This window comes from Phocoena sinus, chromosome 5, assembly GCF_008692025.1.
Source record: "Phocoena sinus isolate mPhoSin1 chromosome 5, mPhoSin1.pri, whole genome shotgun sequence".
NCBI classification, from domain to species: Eukaryota; Metazoa; Chordata; class Mammalia; order Artiodactyla; family Phocoenidae; genus Phocoena; species Phocoena sinus.
This window is the reverse complement of record NC_045767.1, coordinates 32968865-32994979: the sequence shown is the minus strand read 5'-3', so window position 1 is coordinate 32994979 and position 26115 is coordinate 32968865. Positions and strand designations below refer to the sequence as shown.

General features: G+C 37.8%; 1 protein-coding gene across 1 annotated transcript in view; it reads right to left on the bottom strand.

Annotated features, from left to right (window-relative positions):
- Nucleotides 1–391: 391 nt before the first annotated feature.
- Nucleotides 392–26115, bottom strand: part of DKK2 (dickkopf WNT signaling pathway inhibitor 2) — a 101004-nt gene continuing 75280 nt past the window's right edge. The window contains exons 2-4 of the mRNA XM_032633705.1: nucleotides 6801–6951; nucleotides 5278–5433; nucleotides 392–2769 (exon numbers count right to left, since the gene is read on the bottom strand). Of these exons, the coding sequence (XP_032489596.1) occupies nucleotides 2519–2769; nucleotides 5278–5433; nucleotides 6801–6951 (558 nt within the window). The 3' untranslated portion in view covers nucleotides 392–2518. The remainder of the gene's footprint in view (nucleotides 2770–5277; nucleotides 5434–6800; nucleotides 6952–26115) is intronic.

Here is a 26115-nt window from a genome sequence, read left to right as displayed (position 1 = left end):
CTAAGCATGTTGGCATCTCTATTGTGGGAAATTTTAACCTGGAGAGAAGATTATAGGAAATATGGTAGGTGACTTCAAGTGTTTTAAAGAGGTTTGTGGAGTTTGTGTTCTAAAATGTTCCAGAAGGCAAAGTAAGAATAAATGGGGTGGTAAGCACAAGCTGGAATACTTTAGTTTAATGAAAAAAAAGAACTTTCAACAAACAATTACAGCTGTCCTGCCATGAAATAAGTACCTTCAGTAATAGTAAAACTGCCTTGGATCAGCTCATGGTGATGTCATCCAAAAGATTTCAACTAAGACTGCAACATCAGACCCAGTCCACTTGAACTCAGAGAATCTATGATTCTATAAAAGTTTTTCCCATAAGCAAAACACAAGGAAGTTTGAATTCCATTTTTGGAGGAGAAAAATTTAATATATTTTATCTTATTATACATTTCCCCTAAATTACAAAGTCAATAGCTGCAAATATATTCTGCTACAGAGCTTTCTGTAAGAAATATCTCTATAAGAAAATACATCTCATTAACATTTCCTGTAAATAAATTACTTCAAATAATAATTTTTGAAGGGATGTACATAAGGAAAAAAATGCAGAAACCAGATTGCTATATAAGAAATGTTTGACTAAAATGTTCCATTTTCATGTTGCCAAGCTTATAGAAACCTGCTTGTTTACATACTTTGGTTCTTGGATAGATTAGCTAATAAGTTTTAACGGACATGTGGGGAAAATGTAAATCTTAATCATACTTGTAAATGTATGTGGGAAGCTGAAATTCTTAATAGACATGCAGGCTCAGGTTGAGTTTCTACTGGGAGAACTTGAATGTGAGACTGCAACTGGGATTTAAGTAAAAGAAAATTAAGGAGTGACTTAAGGTCTATAAAAGAAAAGGTCAAAAGTAACAACTATAAGATAACTTTTTTGCTTTATGCTCTAGACATAATATTTAGAACTGAGTAAAGTAAAAAAGTAATAAAATGGATTCAAAGAATTTAGAACCTGTGGTTTCTGTAGATTAGCAAAATGTCCATTTTACAAGTTATTCCATTTATACTTTTTTAATCTCAATGACTGCAGAAAACAGAAACTGTATCTTTGGCAAAGAAACAGCTGTTGTAGAGAGAGGCTGGTGCAGAAAAAATCAGATGGTGCCAGCCAGTTAGAAAGAAGCTTACCGAGGGCAATGGAAGCTTACTATATCCTACCTGCCTTGGAGTCCATTTAATGAGACCTCCTCATGTTAAGATTATTTTAGGACCTCAAAAATAGAAAATAAATATTTTGAGGTCAAGTAGTTGTTAACTCACGCTGAACTCATCTGTGTAGTAAATATTGTGATAGCAAATCCCATGGAAAACTTCCATTTAGGTTGTACAGCCTTGGGCTTCAAATATGAAAAGGGAGTTTGTGCTTCAGACATACGATCTATGTGTTGCCAATACTTGACAACGTTTTCCCTATTTATTTCCTTGCTGTGCTTCAGTGCAGGACACATGTAGCTCGTCTCTTTTATCAGCTTTACCCTACTATATTGCAGAGTATGTAAAGAATAAATGTCCAATTCTATCAAAAATAGGAAATGCCAAAGCTTTAAAAAATGTGATCTAGTAACTTTTATTTTGGGCATCTTAAAACTTTTACAATCTGAAAATTCTGCTCGGTGCTATTCACAAATAACGTGTATAATATGGAGAATAAAATGGGTAGGAATCACATACAATCAAGAGAGATGCAATTTAGATCCTTTAGAAGCTGAATGGATTATTTTTGTCTTATTATACTGGTTCTTATTAATTATAAGTGAAATTAAAAAGTTTTGAAAAATGTAAATAAGCAGTGTGAGGAAAAACGAGTTTGTTTTTTTCTGAAGGACTAGACAAAAGACCTGTGATTATTTTGATATTATTTGGAAAATATCGACTGCTTTTTTTCTTATCATCTACGAAGGTCTTTAATTGAGTGGTAAGAAGTAGTGTTCCAAATTAAAAGGTGATTCTGTGTTGCAAATTAACTCTGCTCCACGCTTTCGTTTCCTATTTAACAACTCCTCTTTTCATGTTTTAGAGTCTATTGTATGCCAGGATATATGGGGAGTATTATTTTGTTGTTAAAGTATAACTTTAAAGAGAAATTTGGCTTTTAGGTTATTTTTATAGGCAATCAATCACCAATGTGAAGGAAACTGATCCTCTAGCACAACCTAAACTGCTGGAAAGTCACATGGTATTCGTTAGTAATTTCACTGTTTTTTTTTTTTTGAGTCATAGCATTTTCACAAATGTATACATTATTTACATAAACAAGGTGCATGGTGGAAACACACTGATTGTACCACACTTGTCACCCTTTCTAATCTGCTCCATTTTCTTTCTCTTTCTGTGATCTATATTCTTATGACATTCCTCATTTTAGCCCTTCTGAAATCCAAATCCTGTTTTCCCCCATGCTATAATGTATTAAATACAGATTCACAGTCTGCTAGTGATGCTTTTCTTCCCTCAGAGGTGGTCATATTTTCTGGCACACGTGGAGTCTGGCCTTGGAGGAGTAGGTGGCATCTTTCCATACTTTACAAGACAGGCCTTTTGCGCAGTCACACCGCTGGAAGATTTCCAGCCCGTGAGAGCCCTTCTTGCGTTGCTTGGTACAGACTTCTCCCTGATGGAGCACTGGTTTGCAGATTTTGGTCCAGAAGTGACGAGCGCAGCAAAACCCTTCAGTGCAGTCTGATGATCGTAGACAGGGGTCTCCTTCATGCCCTACGGAGATGATGACCAAAATATTTCACCATGACACTTTAGAAAAAAATCTTCTCTTTACTTTGGCATGGTGTGCTTTTAGATATTTCTCTGTTCTTTTTTTGTTTACTAGGTGAGTGAAAATAAGTAAACAGAATTGCTTTCAAATTAATTAATTTGGTATCTTCTTGGAAAGAGTAAACAAACTCTGATTCAAGGAGAAGGCTATAATTGTCTGGGACTCCTAAAGACCATGTATCGGTTAAAATCTAGCCAGGAACACAGAATCTCTGAGTATTCAAAAGAGAAGATATTTAATGCAGAGAACTGGTCACATAGGTAGTGAGTGGCAGGGCTAAGAAGTACCAGAGTATGGTAAAGCAACACAACAGGAAGCCACTACCACATTTAGTCTGGAGGATCCAAAGGAGCCAGTAGTATCTGAATGGGGCAAGGGCAGGAACTGGAATCCCAACAGGCCCACCTGGCAGGAGCTGAGGCCCCAAGGAGGTGCAGCTCTGCCAGAAACACTACCTGAGGCAGAGAGAATCTTTTGGCTTTTCCCTTCCTCTACCTCTCAGTCTCACCACAGCCAAACCCTTGTGGTCGGAAGCCATCTGACGGGGAGCCCAGGAAATGAAGTCTATAAAAAGCTGAGATACAGAGTGGAGCAGAGCAAGGGCAGATAGCCCCAGGGTCACCAAGAACCCATCATAAAAATGATGTAGGAGCACAAATGTGGGTATTTAATTCAGAAAAACAATCAAGTCAGCAAAGAACACCCACACATCACAGCTGCGCTGATGTGTAATCTTTATAAAAAAAGTACTAGTCAACAAGTTTCTCTGTAACCTGCCAGAATGTAAATAATTTAAACTTTTTAGGCCATGTGATCTGTGTCACAGCTCCTCATCCTGCTGTTGTATCATAAAAACCGCCATAGATAATGCCTACGTGAATGGGCAAGTCTGTGTTACAATAAAACATTATTTACAAAAATGGCACCAGGGCCTTCCCTGGTGGCGCAGTGGTTGAGAGTCCACCTGCCAATGCAGGGCACACGGGTTCGTGCCCCGGTCTGGGAAGATCCCACATGTCACGGAGCGGCTGGGCCTGTGAGCCATGGCCGCTGAGCCTGCGCGTCCGGAGCCTGTGCTCCGCAACGGGAGAGTCCACAACAGTGACTCCCGTTTTTTGCGTACCGCAAAAAAAAAAAATGGCGTTAGGACAGACTTCGCTCACAGGCCGTAATGTGCCAAGCCTGTTCTAAAAGGTTAGCTGTCAGCCCAGATGTTACCAGTTCCACTGTGTGATGTGGATGCAACTCACTAGCTGAGTTGTATAAGATGTATTATTGGCTGCCATCAGAAAATTCCACATATAATTAGATTAAAGCAATAAATTTGAAACTGTACTGTGACATAGATATCTGTCAGAATAAAGAAGGATACTCAGGTACTAACAAATGCATGTGAATTTGGTGGACTAGAAACAGGAGATGTGGGTAAAGCACTTAGGCCTTCAGGGAGTGTAGACAAGGGATAATTGACGAGGAATTGTCAGTCTCTTTAGCCCTATTGATTTGACCATTAGTATTCCAGGTTGGACTAATAGGTCAGATATTCTCTAGGATACTAGCTCGGCAGAAGGTGAAAATGTGGGGAAATGGTTCTGTGGTCAAGTAAGCCAGGGAAATACAACGTTTAAAAAACTTAACCAGTTTTCCTCATTGCTGGACTTCAGTATATCACTGTTAATTATAAAGTTCCAGAAATGGGGAGATACCTTATTACAAAACTCTTGAACACAGGGCTCTTTCATTCACAGAACGTCTTGAAAGAATAGTGCTCCACAGAATACACTTGCAAAAACTTCCTTTAAAAATATAGGTATTTCAAAACAAAAAAAATATAGGTATTTCTATTTTTCAAAATTTTACTATTAGTAACTGGGTTCAATAATTTCATACTTTTAAATTTTACTATTAGTGATTAGGCTTCCCAAATATTTTGACACAAGGAAGGTCATTTTATGGGCATATGTAATCTCAATTATTTTTGGTAAATTGGTTTATGTGCAGTATATTATCTGGTTGGTAAGTGAAATACAATTTTTGAATCTGCAAAGATGAGAAAAAGACTCTAAATCTTAGTGATTTAATCATACGGCAGCAAACATTTTCCCATTTATTTTTTGGAATGCTTTATGCTTGAATATGGAAGAGAAATGCTTGTATAAAAGATTTGTTCTAAACATCCTGTAAAAAGGCTGTTTAGAAAATGGCATGGTTAATTAGGGTACTGCAATTCTTGCAATATGTATTTTCTAACAATTTAAAATCTCTAAGAAACCTCTAGCATCCTCAAAATTAAGAATTAAGAAATTCAGTTAAAATCTTGCTATTAAAGTAACTTCCCAATATTTTTTTTTCAAATTGCACACAAAACCAATGGAATTAATTACCGATATTTTTCTTTTACTTCATTATAAAACAAGAAAAAGTAAACATAGAGCTACAGATATCCCTACCTTTTATATGTGACATCTTAGTGTGTGTTCTTCCTAGATTCTGCCATCCCAAGTCGTGGTTTGAGTAGTGACCATGGTTTCCATCTCTGTGCCGAGTGCCGTCCAGAGCTGGGATGTGAGCAGTTAAGATGCTCTCAGTGACGGGGATACAGATGCCTGGAGATGGTCAGGTAATTAGTTAGACTTATTCAATTCTCTAAAATGTGATTCTTATCCAAGTATTCTCCTGATGTGAGGTATGAAGCCATTTATCGATATCATCTGTCTATTCATCCATCTATTCATTTATTTATATATTTGTCCAGACTGCGAATTGAATAGTATGGTCCTGAGCCAGGATTTCTTGATTTGAATCTTGCCACCCTCAAGACCAAGTGACCTTGGGCAAAAATAAGGATGAAAACAGAATTCATTTCACTAAATTACTGTGAATACATGTGAAGTGCTTAGAATAGTGACATAGTAAAGTATTAAATTCTTATTAGCTCTTAATACCTTAAAATTGTCTAATCAGACATCTGATCAGAAAAAGATCAAGGTTCCTTTTTCAATCAACAGTATAATCCTTGTCTACACTGTAAACACCTCTAATGGTATGAGGTCTTCCCTTCACCTCTTCTTGTCCAGGGTATTTCCAATAGGGCTATGCCCAGAGGTCAGGAATAAGTATAGGATTATGAGCCTGATTATGTTGTTTTGTATGAATAAGTATATGTTTCTGATCACCTTCTGCAATTATTGAATGGTTTTACCATGTGTTGTTGGTGATTCTTCATTTTATCATTAATGCTGAATTGTCTGCTTCTAAGCTCATTGAGATTGGGTGAAGGCCGGGGAATAGACTCCTGTGTCTCCTTTTGGAGAAACCAACCACTCCATCAGCATTTGTGCATGCCACGGGGTAGGGCCTTCAAAAGAGGACACCTTGGGGGCTTCCCTGGTGGCGCAGTGGTTGAGAGTCCACCTGCCGATGCAGGGGACACGGGTTCGTGCCCCGGTCTGGGAGGATCCCACGTGCCGCGGAGCAGCAGGGCCCATGAGCCATGGCCGCTGAGCCTGCACGTCCGGAGCCTGTGCTCCGCAGCAGGAGGGAGAGGCCATAGCAGTGAGAGGCCCGTGTACCAAAAAAAAAAGGACACCTTGAGTATAAAAGTATGAAACTAGTATGGAAATGGAAAACAGATTCACAAGTGTATTGCTAAATCTTTGGTTCCTTTGCACGTATTTGCTTAAGTGTTCAGTGGAATAGAACATCTAGCTATTTATATGCAACATTTCAATACGGCAAATCCTAGATCAGCATAGATTATAAATTATAGGAGATGGTCAGAGCCCAGGAAAACTAAGATTTGAGAGGGAATCCAGGTAATCTTATACATATCTAAACCCTGATCCCATTCCTGCCAATTTTGAAAGGCTCCTTACATTTCAGGAGTCTGACTAAGGAGAAGGCAGCCTAACTTGGTAGCCAGGCCTCCTACATGAAAGGAAAGAGGCCCTTCAACACTGAGCGAGACCTTTACCATTATTGCAGCGGGTGCCAGGACAACACATGCCATCTCTATGGCAGCGCTTCTTTTTCCTTCGACACACCATGCAGGCCGAAGATCCTTGGTGGGGACTGTGGCAGTATCTCCCAACTTCACATTCCTTATCACTGCTACAAGGGTAGGCCTGCCATGAAGTGGAACAACAACACCAAAAGCAAAGATCAGATCTTGTAACAAAAAGTCACTGCACCAAATCATGATGGAAAATAAATCACAATGTATCCCTCCTCAAAGGAAATATACCATTGGAATAATGTGCTCAGCAGAGATATTACGTAGTAAGTTACTTAATTGAGGACTTTATAAATATTTACTGTTGACGGTGATGAAGATAAAGTTGGCACTATTCATGTATTTTCATTGACACAAATTAGGGGTTAGGATTTAGACTTTATGTTGAGTAGTAGAGCCCTAAAGAGTGACTCTGGGAGCTCAAAACCAGTTCTAAATGTTATATTGCCACTGATTTAAGGTGTAAATGAAACAGCCTAGCCACTCCGTTTTTTATCCACTAAACTGGGATGAGGAGAAGGTTAAATAAAGCAACAAAGGGCTGTGGTAGCAGCTAAAACACATCTCCTGCCCAATTATGGAACAGACAGAGGAGCAAAGAGGGGAGACGCTTCTAAGAGTTTGAAGCGATGAACCTTTTGGCACAGAGAAATCAAGGAGCAGCATCTTCATTCCAAACTCAGTGGTGAGCAGCGGCAGAGCTCTGAGTGGTCAGAGAGACGCTGAGCTCCAATGACTGATACAACCTCATGTTCTCAGGAAACAAACCAGCAGGCTCCTAACACACAAAAACAGCCCTATGCTTTACTGTACCTTCAACTTATACAGAAAGGACTTCTGTTCCTACATTTCTCTACCAGGTTGTTCAGAAGGCTACTTAAGCAGTGTCATATATTATCTCAAAAACAAAAGAATATATATATAAACACACAATCCAGTTACATACTCCTTGTCTCTTGCAAGTTACTGGAACACTTAAAATGTCCCTGTTTTCAGAGACTGAGAGTTGAGAAACTGAAATATCATATCAAACTTACAGTACTCACATTTTGAGGCATGTTGACAGGGAAAATTATTTGTAAGTCTTTTTTTTTTTTTTGTAGTTCATTTTTGTCCCTGCTTTTCAGAGTAATGCATTTTTTTAAAATTGAAAAAAATAAAAAGAAGCTATGTAGTTGTTTTTAAGCAAGCATAAATGATATGACTATAAAACTATGGGATAAAATTTTTGTGACTAAAATAAGTAGTGTGGTTTGAGCGCTTTACTTTTGAAATGAGGCTTGATGACCTCACCCCTGCATGCACTGCTTATTCCTTCCCTCCTCTCTCGTTCTCTCTCACTCTATTCCATCACCTTTTCTCCCTGTGCCCTTCTCCTGCGTACGTGTGTATGCATTCTGCCCCCTGTGTTTTCCATTTAGATCTGTTCATCTTAGAAAGAGGAAATAAATACGAAGTTGATATGTGACTCTGAAAACTTTACATTGTTGTTCTATGAAAAAAAATACACTTTTAGCATCACTACAATTTACTGTTTACCCTCAGAAGAGAATAGAAAAACCTCTAACTTTAAACTGAAAGTGCTTTTGAAAAATGGCACAGTGGCAATGTTTGACGCCCACATTATAACTGGAGCCAGATAAAGCTATAAAATTAATTTGAATACTATTGTCCCATTCTATAACTCCATCGTTAGACTTAAGAGACTCTGAATGAGGTTGAATTCAGAGTATTAGGCCATTTTCAAGAGTCCAAGACGGATGAAAACAAAACAGATGTCACTTCCCGACTTGCTACACTCTTTCCCCCGAGTGAGTGCTTTACTGCCTTCATATTTAAACCCATTAATTTTAACTGAAATACAATTCACATGTTTCTGATTCATTTACATTTATTTCACCAAATTGTTTTGCAAGAAACATCTGATGTCGCACAAGTTTCTTTTCCTTCCTCAAAAATAGGACATGTTCTTTCAATGGAAGTAAACATATGCCACCTAAAACATGTGCAATTCAACTCAAACAATGACTCTTCAAGGGATTCTGAATATAGAAGAATACTTGATTCCATTCCTAAAAAATAGCCTGTATGGTAGAAAGCAAATGGTTTGCTAAAAGTAGCAGCTCATTTATGCAGAAAATTGTGGAAGGCACATCATAGTCTTTCCATTCTCAGTTGGTGGGAAATGGAAAATATTGAAATGGAAAATACTTGAGATGGGAAATATTTGATGGTATTACAAAAAGTAATATGCACAGTAGTACTTTGTGAATAGGATCGCAGTAAAATTCTCACCAATTTTTAGAGGGAAGAGACAAAAAATATCAGGTAGTTTTATGATGTTCCAATATATCTTTTAATTGGCTTGAAATATAAATGATATAGGCAGGAAAAGTATGCAGGATTTTTTTTTAATTGAAGGTTATTGTTAATGTGAACTTGTCCTTGGAATGGAATTCCAGAACGTAATGTTAAGAGGAGTGCTATGACAAAAAAAATAAATTTTAATAATTGAAATGAAAGGTTATATTACACAGCTTCTAGTATGCTTATGGAACTCCTGGCTCCAAACAACAGCCTTTATATATGCATAAAATCAAGAATGGATGAGAAAAATTGATTGAAACAAGTTTAGGGAAAGCAAGTGATATTTCAGAAACATCTGAAATCATTGTTCCCCCAGGATGGATCTAGTCAGCCATAAAGTTTCCCTTGGTGTAACCATTAGCAAGAGAATACAGAACAGGAGGAAATGTGACTCTGATTCTCATGTTTTCAGCCTAATGCATTATTTTTTAGTAAAGAGTTTTCAACTCAAGTATGAGGCTCTGCAGCTTGCTATTGGGTTTTTCCTACGTTAACCCTTTTAACATGTCTGGAAATGGTATCATATTAGACGAGGGAGGGAGGGAGGGAGGGAGATTGTGAGAGAGACAGAGACGGAAAGAAAAGCACATAGTTAAAGTAATTATGGAGAATCCTGAAGAAGTGACCTGTGGCAATTAACAGACCACTGAAGGGAATTATATTCATTAATAAAAGTGTCATTAAGAAGCTTTCCCACGGAAAAATACTTTCCCTTTACTTTGGCCTCCAAAGATCCCATTTAATGATGATTTTTACATTTAAGTACCTTAGTCTAAGTTTCCATTTAACAAAAATAATAATATGCTTCCCTGGTACTTATTTTATAAATGGATAAGACTGATTTTCTTAACCTGCTAGGGAATTATTAATAGTCAGTTTTTATGGTTCTTCATTTACTTGAGTTTAGGAACAATGACAGTCTGTGTGGAAGACTGGAAATCAAGTGAAAGAATTAGGGAGAGACTTTATACATGCCCCTCCTGTACTAAAAGTTCCAAAACTGAATCAGAAATTTGGTTGCCTGAGCATCCAGGAATACTCGCCTTCATGCAGAATCATTCATGACTTAGCTTTAGTCACACTTAGGGGATAAATTCATTTGTGATATCTAATAATAGCAGATGATGGGCCATAAATTAAGAAAACATGAGAGCTGTCCATGATCAGGCCAAAAAAACAGAGAAGTTTTGCCCAGCCCCCTTTCTAGGCTAAAAATACAGTGGTTCCCATAAATAGCAGTGCTAGTTATCATTACCACCATGACACGGACTAAAATAAGAGTGAACATATTGGACACAGCTTGAAAATAAGTCTGTCAGAAGTGAGCATTCCTTTTTTAGTATAAAGGATATTTTTGCTAATCTAGAACCTTTATTTATTACAATTTTAACAATGAAGTGAAGAGAGGTTAAATAACTTCTGCAGATAAATCACATGTGCTCAGTGGCAGAACACTTGGGGATCAGAGCCCTACCCTGGCTTTTAGGCCTCCTTGTAAGGTGTCGTGACTGAGAGCATTTAATAATGACTGTTAATGCACACATAGAAAAGGTGTTTGAGTGGTGACCTATGTGCTGAATTTAGAGATTAGGAAAATAAACTTGGCCACTTCTCTTTCTAGAAGCCTCCAAATACCAACAGCATGTCCTACTGCAGCTGTTGGAAAAAACAGAATACTGGCGGAAAACACAAGACTGTAAACAACATCTTCTCATTCCATTTTTGTGACAACAGTTTTCTGTCCACTTAAACTCAGTGTAATCAGAGTTATAAGCAAAATCCCATCATGCAAATAATGATAATTAAATAATATTCTAATGAACAAAATAAAATGTTACTGCATCTTATTTAAACTAATTGAGGCTTTTTTTTTTTTTTTCAATTATTCTTAAACCAGCAGGGAGAAAAGGCCTGTTAAATCAAGACTTAGATTTAGGGCTGAATTTATTCTTATTTTCCAATTACTGCCCATCCCTTAGAACACCCCAGTGTAACAGTGAAGTGATTATGAAATGAGAAAAAGTGTTTCAGGTATCTCAGCAGCACTGACTGACTATTCAATAGACCTTTGGCCACAGCTAAAACCTTAGTTTTAACTCCCAAGCTTTCAAAACAATGACATGTTCCTGTTTAATGATGGGGGGAATGAAGAAGAGAGAAATAACATAAAGTGTTCATGTCGGCTACCCCCCCATTCGGATTCTTGCAAGACTTTCCTAGTTTTGTTGTTGTTGTTGTTTTAATTGGGACAATCCTTTGTCCCCTGTAAGCACTGTTTATAACAATCTCGGAAGTTTTCTGGAGCCAGAAAAACGTCATCAGCTGGGCAGGCAGAAGAAAGCCTGTAGGGGGACAACCCAGCTGTGGGAATGAAAAACATTTGAGGCAAGTGGACAGAGGGAGGTAGCAGCAAAGGGCTGGGGATTGGAACATGTCTGGGGTCTTAAACAGAGCACGGCAAAGGGTTGGCAATTACATTTGGGAAACCAGATCACACTGGTGTCCTCTAGGTTCTTAAAGATTAATTTCCCTTGTCATGACATTCCACATGATAGATCTGTATTTCAGTGAGCATGCAAAATACGCTATCCTTTAAGGTGGTCATTTCAAACTCAAACCCTAACATTTCAAATGCAGGAGGTGCAGGGAGATATAACTCAATCTGGCTAATGGGCAGTTGTACACTTCATGCCAAAGGCTATGCAATTTGATCTTTCCCTTTGTCCACAATTACCTCTAGGGGATAGGGGTTTACTAGATGCATCTTTGAGGATTCCTGAACCTAAGGCCAGGAGAATTGAGCTGTTTTTAATTTGAGAGGAAATTTTCAGGTATTTCATGGTGTTCTGGATCTGTGCCATAGGTTCTTAGGGTGGCTGCTTGGGTATTCATTCAGTATTCAATAATTATTTATTCAGCTTTTATTTATTGAACACCAGCTATGATCCAGACACTAACAACTATGTTCTGTGATCTACAAATGTTTTGCCTGCATTACCCCTAAACTAATTTTGAAAAACATGTATCATTGCATTTGCCATGTAAAATGTTTCAGCATAAGTTTAAGTTTGTTTTATTAATATGATATATAACATTAAACATTTTATAAGGTGAAGTTCACAGTAATTTTTCATGATTCAGTAAAATATTGATCAATGCAGCCTGATCCTAAATGCATCCTGATCCTAAAATAAATCACAACATATTTACCAATAGATGAGATTCTTCCTTGAACAAGTTAGTCTTAGAAGACATTCAGTTAAATTTTAAAACGCACAAGTCATAACAACTGTTTTGAATGTTCTATATCCAGAACTTTCCAACTGGGGCCAAGATTCACTTTTTAAAAATTAGTAATAAGAGAAGGATATTTAAAGTGATGAAAAGGAAAAACCTACAACCAAGAATATTCTATCCAGTAAGGCTCTCCTTCAGATTCAATGAAGAAATCAAAAGCTTTACAGATGGGCTTCCCTGGTGGCGCAGTGGTTGGGAGTCCGCCTGCCGATGCAGGGGACACGGGTTCGTATCCCGATCCGGGAAGATCCCACATGCCGCGGAGCGGCTGGGCCCGTGAGCCATGGCCACTGAGCCTGCGCGTCCGGAGCCTGTGCTCCGCAACGGGAGAGGCCACAACAGTGAGAGGCCCGCATAACGCAAAAAAAAAAAAAAAAAAAAAAGCTTTACAGATAAGCAAAAGCGAAGAGAATTCAGCACCACCAAACCAGCTTTACAACAAATGCTAAAGAAACCTCTCTAGGTGGGGGAAAAAAAAAAAAAAAAAAGAGGCCACAACTAGAAACAAGAAAATCACAAATGGGAAAGCTCACCAGTAAAGGCAAACATACAGTAAAATAGGAAATCATCCACATACAAGTATGATATCAAAACCAGCAACCATGAGAAGAGGAGAGCACAAATGCAGGAAATGGGAAATGGATTTGAAATTAAGAGACCAGCAACTTAAAACAACCTTGTATATATAGAGAGACTGCTATATCAAAACCTCATGGGAACTTCAAACCAAAAAGCTACAAGAGATACACACACAAAAAAGAACAAGCTGGGCTTCCCTGGTGGCGCAGTGGTTGAGAGTCCGCCTGCCGATGCAGGGGACACGGGTTCGTGCCCCGGTCCGGGAAGATCCCACATGCCGCGGAGCGGCTGGGCCCGTGAGCCATGGCCGCTGAGCCTGCGCGTCTGGAGCCTGTGCTCTGCAACGGGGGAGGCCACAACAGTGAGAGGCCCGCGTAAGAACAAGCACTCCAAACACAACACTAGAGATAGTCATCAAATCACAAGAGAACAAAAGAGGAAGGGGAAGAAAAAAGACCTACAAAAACAAATCCAAAACAATTTTAAAAATGGCAATAAGAACATACATATCGATAATTACCTTAAATGTAAATGGATTAAATGCTCCAACCAAAAAACGTAGACTGGCTGAATGGATACAAAAACAAGACCTATATATGCTGTCTACAAGAGACCCATTTCAGATCTAGGGACACATACAGACTGAAAGTGAGGGGATGGAAAAAGGTATTCCATGCAAATGGGAATCAAAAGAAATCTGGAGTAGCAATACTCATATCAGACAAAATAGACTAAAATAAAGACTGTTACAAGGGACAAGGAAGGATACTACATAATGATCAAGGGATCAATCCAAGAAGAAGATAAGAGAAGGAAAGAAAGTGCCTTTGTACATTTAGGATGCCCTGATCAACCATTAAGAATATCTTTGTTAAAACCAATATTGCAAAATCTATTTTAGTTTTACATCCAAAAGTGGATTTTATACCTCTGGCTAATGCAATATATCAAGATTTGGAATGCGTGACGGTTTTTCTTTTTTTCCCACATAAAATAGCAAAAGACTTATTGTAAACACAGGCATATTCCAGACAATTCTAAGAAAAAGAACCACGGAAGTTAAGGATCTGGAAATTGATTCCCTAAAACAATTCATGCTGTGCACACCATGGAAAACCTTTGAGTACCTTTTATACATATTCATTTCAAGGCTATGTTTGTTAGACATTTGATTTTTGATATAAAAGTTCAAAATTGAGAGAATTTCTACTAATACTGCCTGGATTATAAATTAGGAATGATAGATTTCTGCCAGGGGTTCATTAACCTCCCCAATGTATTCAGAAAGCCTCATTTAAATCCTAAGAAACAATAATTCTGTGAAATAAAGGCAGGGTCCTCTCCAATTTTAGTTGCTTCACCCTGTTCTCTGTATGTCATTAAGCAGAAAAGAGATTCCAGGGAATTCTCTACTTTGAACATAGACCATATTCTCAACTGTAACGTGTCCATTACTGCTGTTGATCAAGGGGTGAATGGGAAGAGGAACCCTTCCCATATGGTCTCAGCACCTAGAGAAATCTAAACAGTATGTGGCTTTTTATTTTTGCTTGTTTTTGACCATTTTGCCCTCATTTGGAATATATAGGACAGAACACTTCTATCCCATATTCAAAAAGCATTTCTAGAGTGCTTTGGTAGCAGTGGTTGGAGCCCTTTATACTCCGCATATAATTATGAAGCCCTTTATAATTCTGCAATTGGTTCAGTATAACTGTCCTAACCAAAACAGAGGAAGAAACTACACAATTTTACATTTTCTTTTAAATCCAGAATTGAATGTCTGTAATACAGAATTTTCATTGTAGCCTTACACATTTGCTTGACCTCATGACCTGCAGCAAGGTAACATGGTAGGTAGAAATTTGGAGTTATACTGTAATTTGAATTACGCCTTCACAGTTAATTTGTTATACAAGTTACTTAGCTGAGTCTCCGTTTCCTCCTTGATAAAATGGGTATAATACTACCTTCAGCAGCGTTTCCCTTACCTAATCTTAAAAATCTCATGAGGTGTCTTTAAAAACTACTTATTCACAGACTCCTCATAGAGACTAATTCTGTAGGACTGGAGGTGGTCCAGAAATCTATATTTTTTAATGAATACTGTCCTGGTGATTATATGATAAGGTAAGACAGGGAAACACTGCTTTATAGAATTGTTGCAAAGATTAAAGATGCTCTTATACATTTATTATACAGACAGTGTCTGGTCTACATGAGATATGAACTCCGTCCGTAGTACCTCCCAGAAAGACATGGGTCTAAGGGGGGAATTGGTTCCCTAACATCAATATGAGTCTAAGAGACTCACTGACAACAACTGTTTTCCAGGCAGGTTCATCTTCACTCCTAGTACTTAGCCACTGTGTTTAGGGGTGGGCTTGAGGATTTCTAAAACAAATAAAAAAGTAAAGTAACACATAACAAACACACCAGTGCACTTTGGGAGAAACACAGTGTAGACTCATAGCTGTCAACACACCCATTAGTACTGGCTTGTTTCATATCCTCATGTGGTGTACACCTGTGTCGTGTTGGCAATGCACAGCTTTGCAATTTTCTTTGCATCGTGTATCCTGTTGGTCATTACAAAACAAGTACTCTTCCTCCCTGTATGAAGTATGATAAATAGATGATGTATGATTTTATTATTTTCTATTCTTTGTATAGCATCAAATTTTCCTTTCCAATGAAAAGCACATTGAAAATTCAAATACTGATGTACAGGTAGATATGAAAACTTAACATGCTTTCAAACTGCTGTTTAGAAGACCTTCTTCATGATTATAGAGTAGGTCAATGTTGGTAAAGATTTCTGTGCCCAAAGGTAAACACTTGTGAATTTGAAATGTTTCATGAGTTGGAGTAAGTTTTCACTTATAATATCATGGGTTTAGAAATGAGAACATGAGAACTCCATGAAGATGTGTGTCGTGTGTGTGTGCGTGGGTGGAACACACCGACATGGAACCCACCGACACAGAGGCTCGACTGTACTAAGCCATTTCACCTAAGGGACTTGAGCATCCTTGAATTTTGGCAACAGTGGGGGTTCCTGGAACCAATCCCCTGTGGACACTGAGGGACAACTTTAATATTATGAGATTGAAAGTGAAATTTCTTATTACTTGCTAATTTTATGTCTCATGGTTTTCATATTAGGAAGGCTTGGAAGAACTTGGGTTTCCTGGAGACAGGGCTTCTTGCAAGTGTATCAAAAATACAGATTGAAGTTTCATGATTAAAAATTCTCTTGTTTCATAAATGTCATCTTATTAGCAGAATAAGACCATCAATGCAACATTCAAATGATATACACACACACACACACACACACACACAGATATAAACAATCCATTGTTCCAACAGTTATTTAATTGAGCTAATGTTTATTGTTTTGGCTGATTTCATTTAGTATAAAATGTACAAACTTCATGCTTCTCTAATCTCATTCAATTCTCTTTTACTTCTAAGAATTAGGCTAGACTAATAGACAAATGGCCTCTCACCATATTCTAATCTGATTTTTGAGGAAACAATGGATGGAAGCTGATAAAATTGAAAATATTGCTCTTTTATAGTTGGGAAGATGGAAAAAAGCCCAGCAAAATATAGCCCTCAATATTCATTTGCAGTGAAAAAAACCTCCATTTCTGTTTAAGAAAGAACTACTTTAAGTCCTGTGTAAATACTGCTTGAGAATATTAAATGTACCATTTAAATTTACAATCATAAATAAGAAAGCAGGCAGCATTTTATCCTCTAGGTGTGCTGGGAGGAGACGGAAACATTTGAGATGAAGCACGGTCCCAAAAGATCACCCAGAAGGTTGGAGCAAGAGGTTTACACAATAGCAACAGCCACAGAGATTGAATGGAAACCTAAGAACCCTTTTGATTAAAAAAAGTAGGGCGAAGAGGTGGTTCACAGCTCTAACACAGAACTCTGCCTAAGTAACTCAATCTGTTTCTGCCTTTGCCATTTGGAGGAAGATAAACAGTAAGTCCATGAAGAGTCATGGACCAGAATCATTATGATATTACACACTCCTGAGATATAGAGGGACAAGAGGCAAGTTATATGTGCAACAGGATGAAGCACTTCAACTCCTGAACTTTGACTCCTTTTTTTTGTTGTTGTTTGGTATGTGGGCCTCTCACTGTTGTGGCCTCTCCCGTTGCGGAGCACAGGCTCCGGATGCGCAGGCTCAGTGGCCATGGCTCACGGGCCCAGCCGCTCCACGGCATGTGGGATCTTCCCGGACTGGGACACGAACACGTGTCCCCTGCATCGGCAGGCGGACTCCCAACCACTGAGCCACCAGGGAAGCCCCCAACTCCTGAACTTTGGATGAGTTACTAAGAGAGAAGTTTGTGTAAGTTACTAAGCTTGTCTGTTAGTTACCAAGAGAAAGGAATAGGAGTTATCTCATATAATCAGTTATTTTACCATCCTTATTCTTGCCCATTTTCCAGTTTGATTCCTTCCCTAGGTATTTTAAGCTGATATTTATATAACCTGTAAAATAGGTAGGGACCTATGCTACATGCTTTTGTTTCATTTTTATTTATTTGGAATGTTCAGTTGATAAGGCAGATCTCACATAGGAGTTCTTCATGCAAAGAGCACTCTAAGTACACCTATGTCGTCATTTCTGGGTTCCAAAGATCCGGACAATGTTTGAGAGAGTTTGAATCAGTCTCAGAGTCTCTAACATAATCATAGGTTTAAAGCATCCAGGGGAATTATTGCCTGACTTCCTGACAGATGAAATTACAATATCCAAGGCTACTCATTTTATTTCAGGTATTCACAAGATGATTGGGTTGAAAAGTCCCAACCTGGAGAGTTTTATTTTTAGTGTCAGATAATAGCAATTATATGACCATATGTTGTTTATTAAAATAAAACATTCTTCCAAAAAATAGTCAATATCTTGATACACATGTGGTCTTACTTCTCAGCCTCCTGCCCCCATGAACAAATTTAAATTCTTATTGTGTAGAAGGAGGAAGGGACAGTCAGCACATAAGGACAAAGAAAATTTACTTCTAGTGAACAATATGGCATAGAGAAAGACATCACTCATTGGCTTATAATCTACTTCTATCAAAAAATTCTATTTAAATGCTTTGCTAGAGGATTGGAAAGGAAGGAAATTATGAGCCAGATGACAGATACGTTGGTTTGTGTGACCTTGGTATTCAAATCTCAGCCTCAGAAATGTGGTTCATTTAGGATGACATATTCAATGTGTTAATAATCTCAAAGAAAACACATAGAAGACATCGGTCCCCCACACCACCCACATCTCTGTATGTCTGCTTGCTGTGGTGACCAGGACACTCTCAAAAGTGTAAGAGAGGTCAGATGATTTGTTACTAGATGAAAAAAATGAAATCATGTCTCAGGGCTTAAGTCACTTCATCCCATTGGTCCCTGCAGACCCTGTAAAGAGGATGCTCCTCTGTATTTCTGCTACTCCTTTTCTTGGCCCTTGTTCACTACTAAGGATCCCCAGATGTACTGGCATTGGACTCTTTTTAACACCTCTGTGTCTGGCCTCACATTCCAGCAGAATTTTCAGCAAATATGGGGCTTTAAAATGTGAGATGTGGGAGGGAGAGTAGGAAAGAGAAGTGGAGTGCAGCTAAGAAAGCAAGGATCACCCCAGGGATTGGGGTAGATATGTCCTGCCTCAACACAACTCAAGTGCTCTTTTGGTCAAAAGGAAGTCTAGGCAAACAAATCAAACAAAATTCATCAGCCAAGTTGTTAATAAAGTTTTTAATACAACTTTACTAGAGTCAATCTGAAATCCTATACTTTTTTCAATTTTTTTTTCCCTCACATCCAGCAGTAAAGTGTTTTCTGGAACTATGTTTGGGATGCTATCTGAAATCTGTCCCATTTGTTTTTGTTTGTTTTAACCAAAGAAGGCAATTTTGTAGCAATAAAGATGAGCAGAAAATATTTTTGTTCTTAGCATGGCATATGACCCCTATCTACCCTCCCAGCCAGCACTGCATTATATATTCCAGTGATAGGTGCTGCTTGCACATCCCTTAGTTAGCCACACACCCTCATGTCTATGGATCTGCAAATATTTTTCCTCTGCCACAAATACCTTTCCTCCATTCACTTCATCATCAGAATAATTCCAACTCATTCAGAGATTATATCAAATAACTTCACTTTTTGGAAACCTTCTGGGCTAGCTCCTCACTCCTAGCTGATTTGGATGCCCAGTTTAACCTGCATTCTGCTAACACCTCATGCTGTTTGTCCCATGATACAGATCATGTTCTGTTAAATTCTTCCTCTGCCTTCTTTATACTCTCTGATTATGGAAATCATCTTTCACGTCTGTATTCTCCAATGGTCATGTGGAATAAGTTAGCATTCCACATTTTGTCCAGTAATGAATTAATGAATGAGATATTGTTGCAACCGTCGTTTGAAATTTGTACCATTGGTTTGATAAAAATGCTCATATAAGTACCCATCAGCAGATGGTAAAAAGAAAGAACTTGAAAATCAAGAGATGATTTTGTATATATTTTGAAATAGATTTTAAAAACTCAGCTAAGTCCTACATAAATCATTTGTAACCTGTAACTGTTTAACTTAGGACGCCATATGTGTTTAAAAAAAGAAAGAAAATTGATTGATGAGTAATTTTCCAACCAGCAACTTGGCTGCAAATATTTCATGTTGAGCCTCAGATTCACATTTTCAAGTGCTATCATCAGCTCCTTTACATTACAGTCCCATAACTGATGATACTTTTCACATATAAATTATCTAAAGTGAAAAGTAGGCTCTTTATATCTAAGTGGTATTGATGGTCTCTGCCACAGCAATAATGCTGTCCTAGCAGCCATTCATAGTAATGACTCTGTATTTCATCTCTTTCCTAATTGTCCTCAGGAAATTGTTTAAACCTCTTGGTGGGTGGGAGCTATGACACTGGGTGCTTCTGAGGATCAGATGAACCTGTTGACATTCCACCCTAAATACTTCTTTCTAAATTTTCTTTGCCTTTGTCTCTCAATATTTTTCTTATTGGAGGTCATATCTGATAGTGTTCCTAGTTAACCTCCGCCACTATGAGATATTTTTGTAGAGAAGCAAAAAGGTGAACAACTAATGATGGTTTCCTTTAAACATCCTAAAGGTATGTAGGTGGAATACTAAAGGGATTCAATTTCTTGATACACCTTAGTCACTGCAGTATAACAACCAGCACAAAACAATTAATGCTTTCCAAATGCTCACCCCATGGAATGCCACCACCAAAACATTTATTTAATGTCTAACTTGTTTATGATCTTAAACAAATTGAGTTAAACAAGGTTCTCACCATGTTAAATTAGTTAAATCTCATTGGCATGTCAATTTTTAGCCCCAAATATGGACAGCATATCTATGTTATGAACCAAATTCATTTCAAATCATGTCTACAATTCTTACACACACCTAACAACTCCCCTCATTATGCCCACACATCAGAATTTTGGGGACACCCATACGTTTTTCAGGCCCTGCTCCCAAGTTTAAGAACTTAGAGAAATTTGCAAAGAACTTATTCAGCTTAAACTAGGTTCATATTTGGTATTTGTAGAAAGATTCTATGAGCCTATTGCATGCGCAAAAAGGAAAAAAATAAGAACTCTACCCTCTAGGTCAAATTTCCTAAGTGAAATGTTTGTTATATGTTTTGAGTCCAAGCAGAGATGTCACTGTGTGTTTGAAAAGGTTAAGTCTCTATAAGACTCCTGTACAGTTTAGCTGCACAGTCTAGAGACTAGAGTGATTGGATTCCCTTGTTCTGTAGGAAAAGGAAAGACACAGCCACAGCTGGGCACAGCAGGTATCAGATAGGATGGATTACAGTCTGACTATAACATTTCCCGGGTTTAAATGAGATCACCAGAACTTTATTCACACAAACAAATCAAGTTGTTTCCACATTAACATTGGATGAAGTGATTTTTATTACAAAACCCAGCACTCGCCAGGCTCTTTTCTGAGGGTGGATCAAAAGCATAAGGATCTGGTCATGTACTGCTTTTCATCTCCTCTGCTTGAGCACAGCACTGACTAATACACACTGATCAAATTCTGCCTACGATTTTAAACAGGACGTTTTGGAAAAGCCAAGAACGAGCTCTTGAAATAATACTGTTTATCCCATAGTAACGAGAATTGGAGCTGTACTTTTATAAATGGTACACTGAAAGCTGTTTACAACTTGCAAATGATGATTCCAAGAAACATCAGGTTGCCTTTCTTATACTTAGACGTTAATAAATAACAGCAAATTTGCTAAAAAGTCCAGTCCTGCTTTTTGGGAACCTTCCAAAAAGAAATCACAGTTCTTTAAAACACAGTTTGTTTCATAGAATGAATCAGTTAAAAGAGTAATCAGCCAGTTACTGACTATATAATAATAGTTATTATTAATATTTAACAGTAACTATGCATAGAGCTATTTGTCTTCAAAGCAGTGAATTTCTTAAGTATTAACAAATTAACTCTCTCTGTCACAACTGCCAACATGTGTTTGGAGAGCTCTACAGAGAAGTTCATTTAACATCTATACATCTTGTCCTCGTAATGTCTGCAGGAGGTCTTTCCATTGTTAGATAAACATGTTTGGATGTACAGAGATGGGGTAATAATACACACCCATGTCCTGCTGTCTGGCTGGTTCAATGCCAAGTTCTCAACCAATACCCAATCACAGGCAAAAAATGTATTTCCAGTGATAGAGCAGGATGGTTTTCACTGAGGACAGACTTTGTCAAAAATAACACAAAAATTGGGAATTTGGGTGCATAACCTGGGCGTGGTGAGGATGAGTTCAGTACTCTCCACATAACGTCAGCCCAGCCGTAGATCCTTAAATTCACCATCTCACCAGCCAAAAAGACTCCTGCTAACAGATGCCACAGTTGCTAGAGCTTCTCTACAAACTGCACGTATTTTCATGAGACCCTGAAAATAACAGGCTCCTGGAAACTACAGATATTTTGCAGATGTGCTTTTTACAAAATGATTTCACAATTTGCCTAAGCACTTTATCGACGTGTTACTTTATAGACAAATAAAGACCAAGCACTGGTCTTCATTACAGATTACAAATTTCAATTGTAATCACTTTTCCTTGATAATTTCCAAAATTGTAAACATTTAAGAATTCTACTTATTGGATATTTAATGATATTAAGGAATTATTGTTAACTCTAAGTTTTGATAATATTAATAGTATTGCAGTTATTTTTCTAAAGTTCTTTTCTCTTAAAGAAACAACTCCTCAACAAAATACTAGCAAACCAAATCCAACAATACATTGAAAGGATCATACACCATGATCAAGTGGGATTTATCCCAGGGAGGCAAGGACTCTTTAATATCTGTAAACCAATCAGTGTGATACACCACATTAACAAACTGAAGAATAAAAACCATATGATCATCTCAATAGATGCAGAAAAAGCTTTTGACAAAATTCAACACCCATTTATGGTAAACGCTCTCCAGGAAGTGGGCATAAGAGGGAACCTACCTCAACATAATAAAGGCCATATATGACAAATCCACAGATGACATCATTCTCAACGATGAAAAGCTGAAAGCATTTCCTCTAAGATCAGGAATAAAACAAGGATATCCACTCTTGCCACTTTTATCCAACATAGTTTTGGAAGTCCTAGCCATGGCAATCAGAGAAGAAAGAGAAATAAAAGGAATACAAATTGGAAAAGAAGAAGTAAAACTGTCACTGTTTGCAGATGGCATGATACTATACATAGAAAATCCTAAAGATGCCACAGAAAACTACTAGAGCTCATCAATTAATTCAGCAAAGTTGCAGGATACAAATTAATACACAGAAATCTGTTGCATTTTTATACACTAACAATGAGAGATAAGAAAGAGAAATTAAGGAAACAGTCCCATTTACCATTGTATGAAAAAGAATAAAATACCTGGGCATAAACCTACTAAGGAGATAAAAGGCCTGTTTTCTGAAAACTGTGAGATGATGAAAGAAATGGAAGATGCCACAAACAGATGCGAAGATATACCATGGTCTTGGATTGGAAGAATCAATATTGTCAAAATGACTAAACTACCCAAGGCAATCTACAGATTCAATGCAATCCCTATCAAATTACCAATGGCATTTTTGACAGAACTAGAACAAAACATTTCAAAATTTGTATGGAAACATAAAAGACCCTGAATAGCCAAAGCAATCCTGAGAAAGAAAAACAGAATGGAGGAATCAGACTCCCTGACTTCAGGCTATACTACAAAGCTACAGTCATCAAAGAAGTATGGCACTGGCACAGAAACAGAAATAAAGATCAATGGAACAGGATAGAAAGCCCAGAAATAAACCCACACACCTATGGTCAATTAATCTATGACAAAAGAGGCAAAAATATACAATGGAGAAAAGACAGTCTCTTCAATAAGTGGTGCTGGGAAAACTGGACAGTTACATGTAAAAGAATGAAATTAGAACATTCTCTAACACCATACACAAAAATAAACTCAAAGTGGATTAAAGACCTAAATATGAGGCTGGACACTATAAAACTGTTAGCAGAAAACATAGGCAGAACACTCTTTGACACAAATTGCAGCAATATCATTTTGGATCCACCTCCTAGAGTAGTGAAGAGGAAAACAAAAATTTTTTAAATGAGACCTAATTAAACTTAAAAGGTTTTACATGGCAAAGGAAACCATAAACCAAACAAAAAGACAACCCACAAAATGGAAGAAAATATTTGCAAACAAAGTGATAGACAAGGGATTAATCTCCAAAATATACTAACAGCTCATGCAGCTCTATATCAAAAAAGCAAACAACCCAAGCAAAAAATGGGGAGAAAACCTAAATAGACATTTCTCCAAAGATGACATACAGATGGCCAAAAGGCACATGAAAAGATGCTCAACATCACTAATTATTAGAGAAATGCAAATCAAAACTACAGTGAGATACCACCTCATACCAGTCAGAATGGTCATCATCAAAAAGGCTACAAACAATAAATGCTGGAGAGAGTGTGGAGAAATGGGACCCCCCCTACACTGTTGGTGGGAATGTAAATTGGTACAACCACTATGGAGAACAGTATGGAGGTTCCTTAAAAAGCTAAAAATAGAACTACCATATGATCCAGCAATCCCACTCCTGGGTGTATATCCAAAGAAAACCATAATTCGAAAAGATACATGCACCCCAATGTTCATTGCAGCGGTATTTACAATAGCTAAGACATGGAAGCAAACTAAATGTCCATCGACAGAGGAATGGATAAAGAAGGTGGTACATATGTACAATGGAATATTACTCAGTCATAAAAAAGAATGAAATAATGCCATTTACAGCAACATGGATGGACCTAGAGATTATCATACTGAGTGAAATAAGTCAGACAAAGACAAATATCATATGATATCACTTATATGTGGAATCTAAAAGAAAAATGATACAAATGAACTTATTTACAAAACAGAAATAGACTTAAAGACTTTGAAAACAAACTTATGGTTACCAAAGGGGAAACATGGGGGGAGGGTAAATTAGGAGGTTGGGATTAACATATACATACTACTGTATATAAACTAGATAATCAACAAGGACGTACTATATAGCCCAGGGAACTCTACTCAATATTCTATAATAACCTATATGGGAAAAGAATCTAAAATAGAATAGAGGGACTTCCCTGGTGGTCCAGTGGTTAAGACTTCACACTCCCAATACAGGGGGCTTGGGTTCGATCCCTGGTTAGGGAACTAGATCCCGTGTGTCGCAACTAAACAGATTCCACATGCTGCAACAAAGACCTGGCGAAGCCAAATAAATAAACACTTAAAAGAAAGAAAGAAAGAAAGAAGTATGTGTATGTATAACTGAATCAGTTGTACACTTGAAACACAATATTGTAAATCAACTATACTCCAATATACAATAAAAATTAAAGTTTAAAAAAGAAACAACTGAAATACTTGTGGATGAAATAACATGCTGTGTAAGATTTATTTTAAAATGCTCTGCAGAAAGTGAGGATGAGATGGGGTTTGTGGATGAAGCAAGGTTAGCCATGAGTTAAAAATTGTTTAATCTATGGGATGGGCACATGGGGGTTCACTCATACTATTCTCTCTGCTTTCACATATGTATAAAAATTTCCATGAAAAGAACGCTAAAGAATTCCTGCAACGTAGGCAGAACTCTAAAACTAATCTTTAAGGAGCAGCCAACTACAAACGTTATCTGAAATCGCTGGGTTCCACACAAAAAGCACAGGCAGCATCTTGACAACATGGAATCAAAATTTTTTCCTTCTCCTGATTCTATCCTCGCCTTGGAGAAGCTGAAAAGGCCACCTCGGATAAGACTGCATCAGGCTGACAAGACCTCTGATAATGTGAGTAAACTTAAGAGCTTCTATAAACTGGATTATTCACAATCTACCATATGGTGGTAGCCATGACATCACTGGATTTATAAATTAGTGCTTCAGCCTCTGGTCCTCAAATTTCTGTAGTGAAAAATTGTCCCAGGAGCCCTACAGGAAAACATCCATTTCAAGCCACTGTCGTACATTGACATTTACTAAAGTGCTACTAATGTAGGCATTTTAGGGGTGGTAAAGATGCATAAGACATGGTCACTGCCCTCGAGAGACTCATATAGGATAGAAACAAGCCATTGCTTTTGTGAGTAGTCAAAACTCAGGTAGTGGCAGTACACATACTCTCAACTCATCTTTTCAGGGAGCACACAGGAACTCCATTATCTTGGAATGAGCAAACAAAGGAGAAGAGAATTGATATCAGACTGAGTGAAAAGTTTCTAAGTACATTCGTGTACTTTCAGTTTTGGGATAACTTGGGTACATGTATGGCCTGGAGGTGTAGGACTGTATCTCTTGATACTAACCACATCAGCTGCAGCTGGTGTTCCCCTCTGCCTACCTCAGATTCACCCCTTGACAGT